At 45.4% G+C, this 19,838-nt stretch overlaps 1 protein-coding gene across 10 annotated transcripts in view; it reads right to left on the bottom strand.

Annotated features, from left to right (window-relative positions):
* The window catches only part of LOC127581166 (galectin-6-like), a 24,695-nt gene extending 7,944 nt beyond the window's left edge, over window positions 1-16,751 (bottom strand). Inside the window, exons 1-12 of one of the 10 annotated variants that reach the window (XM_052035235.1) lie at window positions 16,538-16,700; window positions 12,454-12,542; window positions 10,009-10,216; window positions 7,499-7,618; window positions 7,230-7,265; window positions 6,469-6,504; window positions 5,247-5,306; window positions 2,554-2,589; window positions 2,425-2,466; window positions 2,285-2,323; window positions 2,017-2,043; window positions 1,881-1,925 (exon numbers count right to left, since the gene is read on the bottom strand). In XM_052035235.1, coding sequence (XP_051891195.1) covers window positions 1,881-1,925; window positions 2,017-2,043; window positions 2,285-2,323; window positions 2,425-2,466; window positions 2,554-2,589; window positions 5,247-5,306; window positions 6,469-6,504; window positions 7,230-7,265; window positions 7,499-7,618; window positions 10,009-10,216; window positions 12,454-12,542; window positions 16,538-16,576 — 777 coding nt within the window. In that variant the 5' untranslated portion in view covers window positions 16,577-16,700. Of the gene's footprint in view, window positions 1-1,880; window positions 1,926-2,016; window positions 2,044-2,284; window positions 2,324-2,424; window positions 2,467-2,553; window positions 2,590-5,246; window positions 5,307-6,468; window positions 6,505-7,229; window positions 7,266-7,498; window positions 7,619-10,008; window positions 10,217-12,453; window positions 12,543-16,537 lie in introns of all 10 variants that reach the window. The other 9 variants (XM_052035238.1, XM_052035237.1, XM_052035236.1 and 6 more) reach the window with 9 other exon arrangements.
* Window positions 16,752-19,838: the final 3,087 nt, after the last annotated feature.

Here is a 19,838-nt window from a genome sequence, read left to right as displayed (position 1 = left end):
TACTTCCCCAATTGCAGGTCCTCCCCAGGTTACGGCAGGGGAACTGTGAACTGTTTGCAGCAGGGACATGTCGCAAGTCGGAAATGTGGCCACGAACAGTGTTCCCACACAGCAGAAGATGCCTGCAGCCCCACAGCAGCCGGCAAGTCCATCCCGCCGGTCTCCCAAACGCTCGTTCATATGTATAGGCTGTATACAAGTCAGGCGTTTGTAACCTGGGGCGGATCGGTACAAAGGCTTTTGTGGGAGGGACAGGGAAGAAACAGTCCTGCTTGTGAAGGTCGAGAGCACAAGATCATCAACAAGGATGTCAGGAGAAACATCTTTCTGCAGAGAGTCAAAGTCGAGTTTATTGTCATCTGCACAAGTACACGTGTGCACAGGTGCAATGAAAAACTTACTTGCAGCAGCATCACAGGCACATAGCATCAGATAAGCAGCATTCACAAGAAAAACGTAAATTAAACTCAATTTTTACAAGAAAGAACACAATTAGAACTCAAAAAAAGTCCATTTGAGTGCAGAGTGTTTAGAATGTGGTGCTGGCTCCTTCAGGGAGCAGTTGATTGGTATTGCTATATTATTGTCACTTGTACCGAGGTACAGTGAAAAACTTGTCTTGCATACCAATCGTACAGGTCAATTCATTACACAGTGCAGTTACATTGGGTTAGTACAGAGTGTATTGATGTAGTACAGGTAAAAACAATAACAGTACAGAGTAAAGTGTCACAGCTACAGAGAAAGTACAGTGCAATAAGGTGCAAGGTCACAACAATGTAGATTGTGAGGTCAGAGTCCATCTCATCGTATAAGGGGACCGTGATAGGGGGAAAATGATTGACAAATCCATGAAGGACAAAGAACAGAGATAAAGTAACAGCTCACGGGAGTGGGGAGGGAGGGCGATGAGCCACCAGCATTGATGGAGCTGCTCGAGTTCCGTACTGTGCAGCTGATGTAATTCTGCACAACTGTCCTGGACCCTTGCGCTCTCCCCTCTCTCTCCGACAGAGGCCCTCACAGCTGGTTCTTCCTGTGGAGCTTCCCAGCCTCCGGGGAAATCCAACAATTCAACGCTCCCCAGACTCACTGGGGTCCCTCGGCACAGCTCACCAATCACCAGGGGACGTCACTACAAGGGGGTGGTTTACCACAAACCTCTGCTTCCCCGGGTCTATGAACCTGTCATCTGGCAGTGACCAGAACTCTCTAATGTCTCCCAAGTATCCATGCACTGTGTACTGCAGCTACTGGGTCAGTACCTGGTTCAATCCTCGGCATTGTGGCAAGATCAGTATTTATTACCCATCGCTAATTGCCCTAAAACTGAGTGGCTTTCTAGGTCATTGCAGAGTTGTCCACACAAGGTGGGTATGGAATCACACACGGACCAGGGTAGGTAAAGTCTGCAGATTTTCTCCTGAAGGACGTTAGTGAACTAGATGTTTTGTTTTACAACAGTCTTTTTAATTTTGGTTGTTCTAGCTTTTTCCAAATTCCAGATTAGTAATTGAATTTAAATCCCATTGTTGCAGTGGTGGGATTTGAACTCAGGTCTCTGAATTCCTAGTCCTGGTGCCATGGGCTCCAGAATTTATGGGGAAGGGGGCAGGGGGTGGTGCAGACCTGTGCGGAGAGCATTGGAACCATTGTGGCAAAGGGGAAGGGAGGAGGTTTCGCCAGTCAGTCAGCTGAGGGAGAGGATGCCAGCAATCTGACAGAGTGGTGCTGGAGCTGGTGGCTGTGGTCAACTGCTCTTCCCAATACTAAACTGAAGGAAATCATTGTTCATCTGTACAACACATCGGACGAGCAGAGGGAGATGAGTGGTTAAGACTGGTGATTGGCATTCATCAATACAATAGGTTAGAACTTACCAGATTGGCTGGAGTAGCTGGGCCAAACATGGGAGCAGCCTGGAACTGAACAGAGATGATCACAGCTTCACAAAAACAAGGTGGCAATTAGGAACTTCTGAAGACTGATTGGGTGTAACCACAGGTTGCAACTTACCGGATTGGTTGGACCAAACGGGAAAGCCTGTAATAGAACAGGGAGTCATTAGACAATGAAAGAGCCACCACAGGAAACACTAGTCTGGGGCTAATTCATGTGGCAGTAAAACCAAAAGCAGAGGCACACCACAGATCCCCTACACCCTTCTCCACTGATCTCCAGCCTGCCAACTTCCCCAATCACCATAACCCACGACACTCTTGTGCCCAACAGTTTATCTGACTCAGCCTCGAATGTTTCCATCTGCAAAGACATCGGGACTTACTGGGTTTGCTGCAGCAGGCTGTGGGAACATGGAACCTGCCTGGAATTGAACAATTAAAAATACAAGGTCATTAGGCATCCTTGGAAGCACTAAAATAGGGATTGACTGGTGTTGGCAGAAGTAAGGCAGATAGGACTTACCGGATTGGCTCCGGGAGGGGGAAACAAGGGACCAGCCTGGAACTGAACAAAGAAAGTCAATGGACTTTGCAGGAGCCACTAAAATAGGGATTGACTGGTGTTGGCAGTAGTAAGGCAGATCGGACTTACCGGATTGGCTCCGGGAGGGGGAAACATGGGACCAGCCTGGAAATGAACAGAGGTAATGAAAATTCAAACAAAATCAGGCAATGCTGGAAACACTCAGCAAGCCAGACAGCAGTGAGAAATGCTGAAGGGTTCTTCAACCAAAATGTTGACCGTTTCTCTCCCCACAGACGCTGCCCGACTTGCTGAGTGTTTCCAGCATTTTCTGATTTTCTTTCACATTTTCACCATCTGCAGTTTTTTTTAAGTTTTAATAAGAAAAACTGTTGGAAAACCTTAAATCACAATTCAATTATTCATCACTATAGCGGGGATTCAGAAAATGAGGAGAGACAGTACAGAAGTGTCAACTGGATGAAGGTATTAGAATTAAGAGATCACTTGTTAAGAAAGGAAACTTATTTTTGCTTACAAAAAGCGTCTTTTCCTCATAACAAAAGCAAAGGGGAATCAAGGAAACTTTCAAATTGACAAAAGCTTTTGAGAGGGCTGAACACTGAAGATTTTGTTTTACTTATCAAGGGAGAATGTATTGGGGATTATGATTCAAAATATAAAATTATAGGAGATACTTTTACAGAAGGGGTGCATTCATAAAGTGGCTTATGAACCAGAGACTGTAAAGTTTGTTCAAAAGGTAATTGAATAGAGATGTTAGAATAAAAATGAACAAAAAACAAAACGAATGAAGTTAAAAAGCATCAGTCCAGGTAAGATATATTAATTCGGTCTTTCCCGAGTCAAAAGCTGTAGTACATGTAAAAGGATGTTGACTTCTCCTCGAGTCCAGGTAACGAGTTTCTCCACATTATTTGCCTATCATTGGGTGTCCTCTCACCCATTCCTTCCCCATGGACACCTAGTCTTCCCCGTCAGATAACATCTTGGAATCCCAGGAAAAGTGGTTGGTGTAGAGGCTGTAGCGTATCTTTTCTGGACCAGTAATCCAGTGAAAGTAAGTTCAAATCCCACAGTGGCAGATTGGGAAATTGAAATTAATACAAATCAGGAAAGAAAATTGCTGATGTCAGTAAAAATCACAATGAATTTTCTGGACAGTCACCAAATTCCAACAGCCCACTAATGTCCTTGAGGGAAAGAAAACTGTCATGTTTACCTTGACCTATTTGTGACTTGAGTGCCACAGCCCTTAACTGTTGTATAAAATGTCCTTGCAAACTATTCAGCAGCACCAGACATCAGGGCACAGAGGCACTATCTTGTTGGCAAGGCATACCTTGACCTGTTTCATATATAGCCACCAAGGTGAGATACTGATAGCATAGGAGGGTGAGAATTAGAAACTATTAACCTTCTCCTATGATAGCGTTCAGTGAATGAGGAAAAATGAACTGCCTTAATCTTTGTGTAAATTATTATCTTCAAGTAAACCAGGATAATGATGGAAGTAATGGACATATTTCAGGCCTCTTGGCGATGGTTACAACCGTTGATTATGTAGATTATTTCCATAACCAACTAATTCTGCCCTCACTTGCTGGTGGAATTCCTATCCACTTCTCCGTTTCCGCACACTCGACGATTCCAACACTCTGACTACCCTTCTTCATTCTACACTGTCAGTCGGGGGTCATTCAAAACTTCGCTGCCTGTGTCCTACCTCGCACCATCCCCTTCTCCCACCATTCCCACGCTTTCGGACCCATAGTTACCCATATTCTCAATCTTGAGTTTCTCATCCTTGTTTTCAAAACCTACCGTGGTCTCTCGGAGACACAAGAGACTGCAGATGCTGGAACCTGGATCAACAAACATACTGCTGGAGGAACTCAGTAGGGGGGTGGGGGGGGAGGTGAAAAGAATTGTCAACATTTTGGGTCCTATATCCTGATTCAGGGTTTCGACCCAAAATGCCAACAATTCCTTCTCCCCAGCCACCCCCCCCCCCCACCACAGATGCTGCCTGACCTGCTGAGTTCCTCCAGCACTTTGTGTATTGCTCCAGATTCCAGCATCTGCAGTCTCTTGTGTCCCCATTGCAAAGTCTCTTCAAAGTATGCCGAACTTGAAGGGGTTTTCCTCTTCTCTCCGATGGGAGTTCAATGAGACCCTCTCTCATTGCTGCCCCTCTTTGGTTTCCACTACCCTCTGACCCTTCAACCACTTTCTCACTGAGTCTCGCTACCACAGCCATATCCTGATGCAGGGTTTCAACCCGAAATATCCACAATTCTTTCCCTCTCCCACAGATGCTGCTCGACCCACTGAGTTCCTCCAGCAGACTGTTTGTTGCTCTTGTGGTCTCTCCCCTCCCGGGCTCAATCATTTCTTCCAGCCCTACATCCTTCCAAGAAAACTGCATTACACCAACTCCAGCCTCAACCACTCCTGACTTTTATCATTTCAGCAGCGGCCAAGGCCCGAAGCTCTGAAATTCCTTCCATCAATTGCTCTGCCTCCCTTTCCTCCTTTAAGAAATTCTTAAAATCCATTTGGTCAGTTTTGTTCATCCAACATAATGCGCCTTTAACAGACTTTTTCCCCCCCAAATGGTGTTTAATAACGTCTCTGAGGCCTTCGAGTATTTACCCACATTAAAGGGCTTTTACCCCCTCAACAGCTTCCACCTCATGAAATGCCCCTTTTTAAAATTGGCTTGGAAGATTGAAACAGAAGTTTAACGTAAAGATATTCCGCAAATTAACCTTGTAACACAGCAGCAACTGGGAACTTACCGGACAAGCATTTCCGATAGGATAAGCAAAATCTGGAAACGCAGGATTACTAGGAATAATCTGCAATTTACACAGAAACATTCTTTGTACAGACATTCAAGTTACATCAAGGCCCTTTCTGTGGGGTTCAATGTAGGAGGAGCTCTAGCACTAGGATATCGAGCACTAGGCGCAGAGGAAATCACCCAGCTTCGGGAATGCAGAGTAGAGGGGACTTGTTTTGTGGGAAGTTGAAAGGTCTGGAGACAGTTTGCTTCACTCACGGCCACACTTCCAGCTCACACACTGATATACTTTTTCCCAGGGCGAAAATGGCTAACACAAGGGGGCATAATTTTAAGGTGAAGGGAGGAAAATAAGGGGGATGTCAGAGGTAAGTTGTTTTTTTTACACACAGTGAGTGGTGGGTGCGTGGAATGCACTGCCAGCAGAGTTTGTGGGAGGAGATACATTAGGGACATCTTTAAGAGACTCTTAGATAGACACATGAGTGATAGAGAAATGGAGGGCTATGTGGGAGGGAAGGGTTAGATAGATCTTAGAGCAGGATAAAATGTCAGCAGGCAGAAGGGCCTGTACTGTGCTGTAGTGTCCTGTGTTCTACACAACCTGCACCATACTGTCCCTGACCAAAAGTGGACAGGAAAATTCTGGCCAGCCTCAGCCAATAGCACTCTGCCAGGAGCCTGGTTGGGGGAGGAATACCTCGGGGCTACCCATCACCTCCCCACAGTGAATTTCATTAACAAGCAGAGAGCTTGTTAGACCCCAAACAGTGCATCAGTTGCAACACTCTGTACAACCGGAGGAGTATGCACAGTCAAGTCAAAGACAGGAATACACAAACCTGCAGTAAAAAAAAACCTCTGGATAAACGTAAACGGCCAGAGCTTCTGCTTTGGGAGAAATTGGGAATTCTGATCCAAGTTGTGCTCAAAACTGGAAAAGTCCAATTCCCAGCACGCCCCTCCCTCCTGTCCCAGGAGTAGATGGGAGGAAAGATTCAAGGGACGTTCTGCGATAGGGAGGGGGCAAGAGATGTAAGGAAAAGCAGGAGTAATAAATGGCTCAAGGCAGCCAATGTCAGATCGAGAGGAAATGTAAACAGGAACTGCAGGATCACTATCAATGGTAAAAGTTCCACTCAATTTTTCCTCTGACGTTTAATAACCTACAACCTACAAGGAATAAATTACTCAGAAAATGCTCCTTTCAAACTCACATTGTTTCCAATTCCCGCTGGTACTGCTGGTTGGATCTGGAAGTTAAATAGAATAAGTGTCAGCTTAAGGTGGGTAAAAGACTTCAACTTCCATCAGCCACAGCAGCGACATCTCATCGCCACAGACCTTGTTATCAGCACAGCACCATTTGTGAATGGGTGACACATGCCCCATTTTGTGGGCATTACACTAGTGTTCGGGAGCACCTACTGGCCATTCCCCAGCTCAGAAACCTTCCAATTTGTGAGCTTGACGGGTTTTGGGGAGATAATCACAAAGGCCACCAGGGTTTAAAGCCTGAAAGCACGTACCACCAGGCTCAAAGACAGACAGCAGGAGAGAAGACTCTTGACCTCGCAATCTACCTCGTTATGGCCTTGCACCTTATTGTCTGCCTGCACTGCACTTTCTCTGTAACTGTAACACTTTATTCTGCATTCTGTTATTGCTTGTCCCTTGTCGTACCTCGATGTACTGAAATGATCTGTATGGATGGCATGCAAAACAAAGTTTTTCACTGCACCTCGATACATATGACAATAATAAACCAATTAAATAAACTTAAATGCAGAGCTGATGAATACGAGGCAGAGGACATTTCTTCCCTTTTGTTTACTTGGAAGCAAAAGGGTTTTGATTCCACTTTTCAAAACTGTTGCCAAACCTCAGGAATTGTTTCTACCAACGATCTAACCATATTTTTTCCAAATATCCTTAAGTACTAGCTTCATTACTCAGAAAATGCTCCTTTCATACTCACATTGTTTCCAATTCCCGCTGGTACTGCTGGCTGGATCTGGAAGTTAAATAGAATAGCTGTCAGTTTAAGGTGCATAATAGACTTCAACTTCCAGGCTCAAGGACAAACAGCGGTCTGTCACAATCTACCAGATTCTGGAAACACGGAGAGGAATGCTTCCAATGCCGACTTTGGGGAGGGCAGAGGATTTGCACCTTGCTCACAGGGGTACTGTACCGACACCAATTAAACACTCCCCACACCAAGAAAGGACGTAACATTTAACGTGCCTGGTTCTTTATGAAGCTGAGGGAGACAATCTCCACTTGACCGTCGATACATATGGTGTTCACCCTGGAGAGAGGGAGACGGTGCTTGAATTCCAGGAAGTGCTTGTCATTCACTGCCACCTGGCAACAGAACACAGGGAGATGATTGGCAGCTCCAGAGGTTCTCAATCTCAAAGACCTTTGATCTTCTGAAGGACACCAAACTCAGTTAAGTTGAGACTGGACCATTCCAACTTTTCAAGAGGACTATGAACATTTGATTCTTTTTACTTCTGCTTTTCTCTCCATTGCCTCTAAACTATGGACAACTTTACTCCACTGTGATGCAATTTAACATAGAACAGTACTGCACAGGAACAGACCCTTCAGCCCACGATGTCTGTGCCAAACATGATACTAAATTAAACTAAATCTCTTCTGCCTGCACATGATCAATATCCCTCCATGTTTCTACCTAACAACATCCTAAACACCACTGTCGTATCAGCTTCCACCACTATCCCGGGCAGCCCGTTCCAGGTACCCACCACCCTCTGTGTAAAAGAAAACTTGCCCCGCACATCTCCTTTAAACTTTCCCCCTCTCGCTTTATTTCACCAGAGTGGAGTGGAAGCAGCCACTTAAAGGTGAATTGATCTTGGAGCAAACAAAGGCATTCAAGAAAATAAGATAAGATACAAGGTAAGATATCTTTATTAGTCACATGTGCATCGCAACACAGAGTGAAATGCATCTTTTGCGTAGGGTGTTCTGGGGGCAGCCCGCAAGTGTCGCCACACTTCCAGCGCCAACATAGTATGCCCACAACTTCCTAACCTGTACATCTTTGGAATGTGGGAGGAAACCGGAGCACCCGGAGGAAACCCACGCAGACGCGGGGAGAACGTACAAGCTCCTTACAGACAGCGGTCGGAATTGAATCTGGGTTGCTGGTGCTGTAATAGCATTACGCTAACCGCTACACTACCGTGCCTGCCAATAATCCAAGGGTACAAATAGAAACTGACTCGAATTGCTCTGACCATCATTTTCCAATCTTCCCAGGGTAAGGAGCAGTGCCTGAGATTTGGAGAGCTGCTAACACTGTACCTTAACAAGGGAGGAAGGAATAAACCAAATAATTACAGGCCCATTGGTTTAACTTCAAACCAAAGTATTGGAATCATTTCTAAGGGGCACCATAAAATCCCTGATTTTAGGACAGGGGTTACTTCTGACCTCAGGTTACATTGATAAACTTCACCGCCGAACCTGTCCCAGCTCCTCCATGGGAAGCAGGAGCTGGAAGTACCCATGGCTGTGGAATCGTCATCTGGGAAGGTGCAGAGGGTTGACAGGTGCAGGGACGTCAAGGCCAAAGGTTCACTGCCCAGGAGTTACAGCACTACCCGGAAAACACACACACACACCTCTACCACATCTCCTTTCACTGACAAACATTGCCATCATCACCACTTACAGCCCATCTGTGTAATGAATTTTATCTGTATGAATGGTATGCAAGACAAGGTTTTCACTGTACCTCGGTACAAATGACAATAATAGACCAATACCTGATTCACTCAGGAGTACCAAGTGGTTAGGAGGTCACCTAGTTATGCTAACCCATTCCATCAGTCAGTGTTCGGAGAAGGATAGTGTTCAAATTTTCCTCTAACCTCTGGACAAAAGAACCGTTCACACCTGATACGTGCCACGTGCCCTAAAGATTAATGGCTCTTCTGTTCCACCCCAGAGGAAGTGGTGTCTTTACATCTAATCCATTGAATTCCTATGTTCTTAAACAACCCTCTTAACCTCCTTAGTTCAAATGAACACATATCAAAGTTTACACAACTTGTCCCTATAATGCAGCCCTTGATATCGCTGCAAAATCCTCACAGCAGGGTCTCAGGTCCAACTATCTTCAGCTGCTTCAATGGTGTCAATGTGTGTACCTTCTACAACATGTCCTGCAGCAACTTGCTGACGCTTCTGTGGAAGTATTTCCTAACCCTGAGGCCACTGCCTAGAAGGACAAGCAGTTGCTTTTCCCCAGCAAGGGGTATGGATAGGGTGAATGCATACAGGCTTTTTCCCCTGAGGCTGGGTGAGACTAGAACTAGAGGACATAGGTTTAGGGTGAAAGGTGAAATATACAGTATAAGGGGAATCTGAGAGGGAACTTCTTCACTCAGAGGGTGGTGCGAGTGTGGAACGAGCTACCAGTGGAAGGGGTAGATGCAGGTTCAATTGTAACCTTTAAGAGAGGTTTGGATAGGTACATGGATGGGAGGGGTTTGGAGGGAATGTGGTCTGGGTGCAGGTAGATGGGAATAGGCAGAAGATCAGGTTGGCAATGGCGTAGATGGGCTGAAGGGCCTGTTTCTGTGATGTAGTACTCTCAGACTTGAGAAGGCTTGTACTACCGTGACTTGGATAGTCCCAATGATAAGACACTCAGTCATACTTTGCTCCATAACTGTAACCCATAATGAGTGTGCTGGGAAATTAAAAGTGGTACAAATTACCTTATAGGAATCATTCTGAACAAGTATAAGTAGCTGGAAAGTCTCTCCTTTCTGAATTGGCAGTTCATGCTTCCTCTCCTCGGAGGACCAGCGCCGGTTCTCAAAGCTGTTGCAGACAACATACCCTGGACACTCAAACCGTGGGTTGAAGTGAAAAGCCACATCACAATGGCCAGGCTCGGTGCCGCACTGAAGGTTGACGTGAAACCTGAGGAAATTAAAGGAGGAAGGGTCAGGACCATGAGGTCTCATCTACCTTAAAATAGCCGATCGTGTCCCACACCTCTCTGAGCACTGCCATAAGCAGGAGATCCTGCATGGTTCGGAGGTGCTGTGCAAGAAGACACTTGTTCAACCAGGTTTAAGAAATGGAAATCAATGGTGCTGGCTCGGGTAAGTCAAGGTGGCCAACAATGAATGAACAAAAAATATGGTTGAATAAAAGATCATCACCAAACCAACCTGGCTGATGAGTGAGGTGGCGAGAGGGGGCAAGTTCACAGGAGGTGTGCGGGACAAGTCGTTTTTTACACAGAGAATGGTGAATGCCTGCAACACACTGCCAGAGGTAGTGGTGGAGGCAAACATGATAGACACGTTCAAGAGGCTCTCTGTGTCGTTGTGAATCTCATCTCTCTGTCCCATCATGAATGTGCAGAGAATGGAAGGATATGGATCTTGTGTAGGCAGAAGGGATTAGTTTAATTACTAGTTTAATTAGTTTGGCACATCAAGGGCCAAAGGGCCTGTTCCTGTGCTGTACTATGTTCTAAAAACTTCACCAACAATACGTGCTGGGTGGTACTATTTCAATGCCAGTTTCAAGTGAGCTCTGTGTTCCTCGCCTTCAGGGATCAAGTGCCTGCCTGGGCTATAATGAAGCAATGCTGGAGGGTGCTGCCCTCTGGATGGGATCCTACACCACCTGCTCGGCTGGATCTTCTGGAAGTGAACACAAGGTAACACGCAGGGTTGATGCAAGATCCCGAGATGTCTTCTTTAACTAATCATCACAACCTTGTGTGGATTTTGCCCAAAGGTGCTAAGGGTGTGAAATTTTTTTTCTGGTTCTGACAATGATTTCTAGTTGGGAAAGTGGGGTTCGTTTCAAAGAGGGAGAAAGATACGGGTTGCACAATGGGCCGAGCAAGTCAGCTAGGCTGGATGTTCTTAACTAACCAAGGGACTCACCTCCTGACACCCCAAAGGCATTCAGAGTAATCAGAAACATGAAGGAATATTCTTTATTATCAGGAGAGACTGGATAGGCTGGGTTTGATTTCCCTGAAGCAATGAAGGCTAAGTAGTGAGATGACTGAGGCATATAGCATAATGAGAGGTACAGATGGTGTAGATAGCCATATCTGCTTCCCAGGGGAGGGCTGTCTAAAGCGAGAGGGCATAAGTTTAAGATGGGAGGGAGGAAGTTTAAAGGGGATCTGAGGGGTAATTCTTTTCCCCACACAAAGAGTAGTTGGTATCTGGAATGAGATGCCAGAGGAAGTGCTGGAGGCAGGAACAGTGAGAGTATTTAACAGGCATCTTGATGGGTACTTGAATGAGCAAGTATAGAGGGATACGGAATTAACGCAGGCGAGTGGGATTAGGTACAATGGTCATCAGAGACACGGAAGGCCAAAGGGCTTGTTGCTATGCGGTACAACTCTATAACTCTCCAGTTCACCGATGAATGTGGCTTCAATAACCCACAAGATGCTTGACACCTGTCAGAACAATGTAGCCCAGTTGATTGGCACTCCATTCAGCAGCCTGTAAACTGGTGTCCACCACTGGTTCTCAGTGCAGTTACTTGCCCAGGCTGCTCCATCACACTGCCTAACCCCATGACTTCTACCACCAAGGAGCAGCAGCAGATGCATGGGACACCACTGCCTGCAGGTTCCCCTCCATATCATGTGCTACCCTGGGTGAAGATACATCACTCACCCTTTATTTAAATCGTGGAACACCCTCCATGGGAGCATCTTCACCAGAGGAACGGCAGTGGCTGAAGCAGTGATTCACCACCATCTTCTCAAGGGCATTTAGGGATGGGCAATAAATGCCGGCCTTGCCACAGACACTCAAATCCCAAAATTTAAAAAGACAGTGCCTCTAAAGTAAGCAGGAGCTCTTCATTTGGCGGAGGTTGTTGTCTCTCACTCAAATCTGAGGAGCTTTCCAGTTTCACCACGCAACATTACTTACCATGTGTGTAACCCCATGACCTCTCTCACCAAGAAGCACAAGGAGCAACAGGTGCATGGAACACCACCACCTGCAGGTTCCCCTCCACCTGGAATAACATGGGAAGTTGGAGCTAGCACCTGGGATCTGGGAGCATAGCTTCTTCCACACCATAAGCATTACTTTTTTTTATTCAAAAGGCTACCAAAGTTGGATAATTGATACAACCGTGCACATGATGTTTCTCCTGCAGAATACCTGTTACTGTGAGGAACCACTCGTCCTTTAATCTGGATCATGTTCCCATCCTGTAAACTCCCAGGAATAGGCCCCACGTAGGGGATCGGCTGAAACACAAACCAGGATCACCCGTGAGACATCAAGGGGAGAGACAATGAGTGCTACTTAAAGTGAAGGCAGCTCAAGAATTAGAGATACACATACACAGAACAATGCATTCTAGTAGTCACGAGAGAGCATTTGACAGGACGTGCTCTCTCTTCCCCTTGATAACATAATTGATAAATTACTCTGATCAGGAAGGTGCTGTGATTCAATGCTTGGCACGTGATCTTGGACAGGATCGCAGCAAGATGCTTGTCCACCAATCTGCCTCAGGGTTCTGCACTGGGAGAATGGGCAGGGAGGTCTAGGGGAAAAATAATCAGGACTCAAGTCCTGGACAAAATGAAGTACCCCTGCTGAGCAGTTCATGCAGTTATCAACATCCCATTTGGGCGGAGCCGTGAAGCTTTTCCAGAGCCGAATAGCCAGAGGAACTGCAGTGGTTCACAACAGTGACCTACCATCATCTGGACCCCCACAAAAATCCATCACGTGAACATGTTATTGGTGGAGTTGAGGTGACAGGGTTGGTTGGGGCTGTACTACACAAGGAAGAACTCTTGATGCAAGAGTAGGGAAGGGATACCAAGCTTTGATTCAGTGTGTCTGCTGTGGTTGCATAGTCAATAATCCAGAAGCTTGAACTATTCATCCAAAAACAGCAGTTCAATTTCATCCCTGCAGTTGGAGAATCAAATTCACTTAACAAAATCAAACAATTACAATTTAAAAATAGCTTTAGTAATAGTTGTAAAAACCCATGGGTTTCATTAACAGAAAAAATAAAATAAAAAATGTGCAGACGTTGAATCTTAAATCCCACCTCTCCGGGAAGATAATCTGATCCCTGAACCTGGTCTGACCTCAACGTAATTCATGGCACGGCCTAGTGATCTCCTTACAGAGACGGCATCAGTCAGACACTGTGCAGCGGATCAAGGCAACAGCCCAACAGCAGCTTCTCAAAAGGTAGGGACATTAAATGCTGGCTTTGTCAGAGAGGTAGCATCTATCAGGCATAATTAACATTTCCATTCCATTCCCCTGGTTTTCCTGGGTCCATTGCATTTGTTCCACTGACAATACTTTCCATAGTGGTGTTTCCAAGATGACTTCCTTTTTCATTAATCATGACTTCTCTTTCGCCATAATTGACTGGGATTTTAACCTAATCTGTTCCATTTCCCCCATCTCCTCACAACGTGGATAACATTCCCCTTGTTCTTAAACTCCACCCCACCACCCTCCACATTCAACAGATCATCCTCCGTGGCTTCCAAACCTCCAGTGGGATTCCACCAATCAGACACATCTTCCTCTTCACCCTGAGGTTTAGTAGAATGAGGGGTGATCATCTTTTGGCACATGTAAGATCCCCAGGGGCTATGACAGGGTAGATGTCAAGAGTTTTCACTAGTAGGAGAATCTCAAATAAATGGACCTAGTTACAAGATTAGGGGGTAGTCATTTGAAAAGTGGGGTGCATAGGACCTTCTCACAGAGGGTGCTGAATCTTTGGAATTCTCTACCTGGACGGTTGTGGAGGCTAGATCATTGGTAAGTAGTAGTAGATAAATTATGAAAGATCAGGGAATTGGGGTCTAAGGAGAACTGGCATAGAAGAGGAGTTAAGGCCTGTGGCAGATTAAATATTATTATATTGAATGGTGGGCAGACTCAAGGGGCCGCTTCTGCTCTGAGATTCTTATGTTCTTTGGTTCCCCTTCCAGCATTCCAAAGGGACTGTCCTCTCCACAACTTGCTGGTTCACTCCACGACCTCCAGCGACATCCACTCCCCTTTTTACAGCTCCTTGCCATGCAACCACAGGAGACGCAATGCCTGTCCTTTTACCTCCACCCTTCTCATCATCTACAGACCCCAACAGTTCATGCAAGTGAAGCGGTGATTCACCTGTACTTCTTCCTATTTGCTAAACTGTACTCGCTGATCATGATGTGGTCTCCTCTACCCTGGAGAAAGCAGGTGCTGGTTGGGAGACTGCTTTGAAGAGCTCTTCCATTCACTCTGCAAGGGGTGACCCTAAGCTTCCAGTTGCATGTTACTTTAATTCTCCATCCTGTCCTCACTCTATCTTATTTTGGCATCTTTCACCATTTCAACATAAAGAGCATCACATCTTCTGACTAAGAATATTACAATCCTTGGGACTCAACACCGATTCAACATAAGAATATAGGTGCAGGAGTAGGAATAGATTATGTCAGAACTGGCTGGTTCTGACGCAAGGTCGTCAACCTGTTAGGTTAACGCAATTTTTCTTTCTCCACAGATTCTACCACAAATTCACAGATGACACCACTGTTGGTAAAATCTCAGATGGCGACGCAGAGGTGTACAGGAGTGAGATAAATTGGCTGGTTGAGTGGTGTCGCAACAACAAGCTCGCACTCAGCATCAGCAAGACCGAGGATCTGATTGTGGACTTCAGGAAGGGGAAGTCGGGAGAACACGCACCAGTCCTCATTGAGGGGTCAGTGGTGTAAAGGGTGAGCAGCTTTAAGTTCCTGGGTGTCAACATCTCAGAGGATCTAACCTGGGCCCAACACATTGATTCAATCATGAAGGCGGCACACCAGCAGCTCTACTTCATTAGGAGTTTGAGGAGATTTGGTACGTCACCAAAGACTCTTGCAAATTTCTATAGATGTACGGTGGAGAGCATTCTGACTGGTTGCATCAACGCCTGGTATGGAGGCTCCAATGCACAGGATTGTAAGAGGCTGCAGAAGGTTGTAGACTCAGCCAGCTCCATCACAGGTACAATCCTCCCCACCATCAAGGGCATCTACAAGAGGCGGTGCCTCAAGAAGGCAGCATCCATCACTAAGGACTATCACCACCGTCCTGGACATGCCCTCTTCTCGTTACTACCGTCAGGGAGGGGGTACAGGAGCCTGAAGACCCACACTGAACAATTCAGGAACAGCTTCTTCCCCTCCGCCATCAGATTTCTGAACGATCTACGAACCCGTGAACATTACCTCATTACTCCTTTTTTTGCACTATTTATTTTGTAATTTATAGTCATTTTATGCCTTTGCACTGTACTGCTGCCGCAAAACAACAAATTTCACATCACAAGACAGTGATAATAAACCTGATTCTGATTCTTACTCCTGGTAGTCCCGGCATCTGCTGTGTTCTGCACCTCACAGTTCAACTCTGACACCGCCCCCCCCCCCCCCCCGCTCCCATTCATTTTCTTCCACATAAATAGGCTGTGACTGGCAAATCCCCACCACTCCTTATGCCTCCTGTTCTCCAACCTCTCACAGGCACTTCCTCTGCTCCTTCCACTCCAACCTAAAATACACTCGTTTCCCGACATCTTCTCGTTCAGATTCATTGACTCCGTTTCATTCTCCACAGATGCTGCCCGACAGGCTGGTTGTTTCTAATATTTATTCCAGATTTCCAGCAACTGCAGTTTTGTTTTGCATTCACCAAGAAATGGGGCAAATGTCAGATATGGAAACCGAAATTAGCCAACGTGAAGACAAACACAAGACTAGCCAACTAAATATCTGTTTTAAAAAATGTCTACTCTCACTCCCTCGCCCCCCGTCCCCCTGATAACGTAAATAAACTTTCGGGCAAAAAAAAGACTTCCTATTGGAAACAGCAGGATGTAAAACGTACTGAAGATCGCTGCCACACCCAAAGCTAACAAAACTTGGCTATCTGAGAATAACTGTCTGCCTTTCGAAACATCTTTAACCAATTAAAATTCCTCAATGGCTTTTAGTCAAAAACAAGCCAGAATGTATCGGGGCTCTTCCCCCGGTTCCTGGGGTACCCACCGCTACTCAGACCCTGCGGGGGTCCTTGAATGGAAGAAGGTATAAAACGTTTCTCAAAAATACCGAAAAGAAAGACGATTAATTGCTACAAGTTAGGTGGGTGTGAAGAGCTCGTTCGGCTGCAGAGACACACTGAGCAAAACTAGTGATTAAGGCCTGGGGAAAGTCCTTACCGGGTTGTACACGGGTGGTGGGTTTGTCCAGAAGTCCATGGTCTAAGGGTAGTTGTGAGCAAACCCCACTGCAATTGACAACCGACCAGCTGCTGCCGTAATTTCCTACTGGGACTGCAGCGAGATCCGGAGAGGAGGGATATGGATTTAGTTTGCAAATATGCTTGCGTCTACTTTAAATTAGCTGCGGAGCGGCCGGGATTGGAACAACACGTCAGGTCGTTATTTGCGCGGGGTTGCCAGATTTCTCTTCGCCACACACCGGCAACATTGGCCGAGTGATCATGCAAGGTGGGTCAGCTCAACCCAGGGTCTCAGACGGGTAACGTGATAATCAAGAATTGATGATATAAACAAAAAATAGACATAAACAAAAAAATGCCTGAAACACTTAGCGGGTCAGGAAACATCTGTCCACAGAGAAGCAGTTAACGTTTGACCTACAAAGTGCTTCCAGCATTTCCCCGTTTTATTTCGGCCATTAGCTGTTACCTTTCCTTCCCCGAAGAACAAGTGGAAGATTTCCTGCCTGGATAGTTTCTGAAACAGAATCCACACTGTAAACAAGCGGCTGAGGCACAATTGGGAAGGCGACAGAAAACGGATTTAATGGACACATTGAAGCATTGGAATATTGTGGGAGACTGGAAATTATTATAAAAAAAGGGAACAAACGATTTTATTACTAGTTTTTAGTGTGAAAGGGTTACTCAGTTTGTACTGAGTTTGCCATTTTTACATGAAATTGGTGTGCTTTCCCGATTGCTCTTTCGCATTCCTAAGAGCGATGGGCCAGGGGTTCCCTCCTGTTGTGTGGCAATTACTTTCATCTTAAATCTTGAGAGACTATGTTACATTTGGAGGCTTTGCGAACATGCTTGAATTGTGGTTCTCCACCTGCTAAGCTCTCGCTGTGACGCAGTGAGGTAGAATGGTTTTGGGAATCTCGGTGCATCCATTGGCATGTAATTAGGACCTCAAAGCTGGGGCCTTTGGCCCGGGAGAGGACTCTGACTGCTAATCCTGCCAGTGGATTTGGAGAAACTTCCAGTGGCATGGTTGGTGAAGCCCCTCCAGTGTTTTTACGTGCCTGGTGTAGACATTCCTTGATCCAGAAGCGTATAGGAAAGCCCAGCCTAAGTACACCACTCCCCAAAGTAGCCACCTACCTAATTTAACTCCTGACAGAGTCTGTGGGCCCTACAGTGGTCTCGCTTAGGACCCAGAGCATTCGAAAGGAAGCAAGTCATTCTCAATCCAAAGGCAGTGCCTTTTGGAAAAAGTGAACTGTATAAATTGTTCTATGCCAGAGTACACGGAACAAGTACAGCAGAGAAATAGGTCCTTCAGCACAAGATGTTGTGCCAACCTAATTAAGCTAATCATGCCCATTTACACTAATCCATTCTCTGCATATTTACATGCCTTTCTAAGAGCCTCTTAAACGCATATCGTATCTTCCTCCACAACCACTCCTGGCAGCATACTCCAGGCACCCACCACTCTGTAAAACAAAATCCCCCCCCCCCCCACCTTAAATACATGCTCTCTAATATTAGACATTTCGACCCTAGGAAAAAGATACCAGCTGTCTACTCTAATAAATGACTTGCATTAGAGTGATATTGGAAGCATTAAAATTATACTTGTGGTAAGGAATTTCAGATGTAAATTTCTGCATTAATAGTCAAATGTGCCCACCAAATAAGTTCTTTAAAAAACAGGAAGAGAGTTTTGTGTGAAGCTAAGTGGATCCTGCAGCACCATGCCAAGGTTTCTTTGGTCTAGCCCTTCTCATACCCACCTCCCTCAAGCCAGGGACCTCTCTTGCCTAAAAAGCGGAAGGACGGGATGTGCAGGGGGAGTGAATCACTTTTGGATTCCGCTTCAAATTACACATCACCCTGACTTGGAAATATATTGCAGCTACTTCATCATCCTGTGACCATCTATACAGAGGAAGTGCTTTCATCACACAGGCCACTACATTTCAAGGCAAAAATAAATGCATTCCACGAGTGAATTAAAAACTTCCCAAAGTTTTTAAAACTTACGGCATGGCTTGCAATCCTTCCAATGTTCCATGTGATTTGCATAATGATGCATCATTAACATTTTTCCCAGTCAGATTTGGCTTGATAATTCTCCAGCCTACATCGAGTTTTAACATGTATTTTTAAAAAATTTCTATGCCTGATTATTTTGTAATGTAATTGAATCAAAACATTGCTTGCTTCCTACGTGTAAAATATTCTCTGCGCTGAGAAGGAATTATTGGAAAAAACATTCAATTGTCATCCTCAAATAGTTGGCAATGTCATTTGTCACAAGAAATAGAAAAGGATACATTTTGGGCACTGGGACAAGGGGCCAAGTGTCTTCCTTCTACATTGTACAGTTGTATCATTGCCTTTGTGACGAATACCAGAATGATGCTCCTTTAAGAATCCACTTCCTCTCTGCACTGTAAAAGGGCTTCAGTTTCAGGAACAGATTAAACTTTGTTGCATGAGAGTGATTGTGTTCAATTTTCCAGTGTAACATCTGATTATACTGTAAAGTCAAACTCATCAGCTGCTTTACAGTTCCATACTGTAATTGCTTCAACACATGATGAATGGTTCACATGATCAAAGTGTCCTTAAAAAGTAGTCTTCTGGCCTACATAGTTCAACTAAATGTTGTGCTGTATCCCAGATCCAAAAACTCATCCTACCACTCACCTACACACTAGGGGCAATTTACTGTGGCCAAATAACCAGAGCATCCAGAGGAAACCCATACAGTCTCTGGGAGCATGTGCAAACTCCACACACACTGGACCCAAGGTTGGAATTGAGCCCAGGTCTCTGGCGCTATGAGGCAGCAGTTCTACGAGCTGCACCATGTGCTGCCTCTTACCTCCTAGGGCATTTGGTTGGTTGGTCGGGGGATGGGGCAAAGGAAGGAGGGCTGGAGGTACAGTGTAGTTGCTGTTCCAATTTGAGGGATAATCTGTTTCATTGTTTTACTAAAGTGGATGATGGTATATTATATTTCAGCAACCCAATAACTCAGATCACCATTGCAACTCCATCTGAGTCCTCACTATCCCTGACAGCATACAGTTAATCAGACTATGACAAAACCAAAGGACACCAGGTTTCTTATTTCTCCCATCCCCAAGATAATGAATTTCATCTTCCAAAGATTAAAGTTGTCATAGACAAGTTGTGCATGTTAATTGGCTGGTGTTGAGAAGTTCTTGATTGGCATCAGGTCTGCCAAGAGATTCCCTCAAGGAATTCCATATTTCCTTATC

Source organism: Pristis pectinata, chromosome 21, assembly GCF_009764475.1.
Source record: "Pristis pectinata isolate sPriPec2 chromosome 21, sPriPec2.1.pri, whole genome shotgun sequence".
Classification (NCBI taxonomy): domain Eukaryota; kingdom Metazoa; phylum Chordata; class Chondrichthyes; order Rhinopristiformes; family Pristidae; genus Pristis; species Pristis pectinata.
Note: the sequence above shows the minus strand (reverse complement) of the source record. Positions and strands in the feature narration are given on the sequence as shown.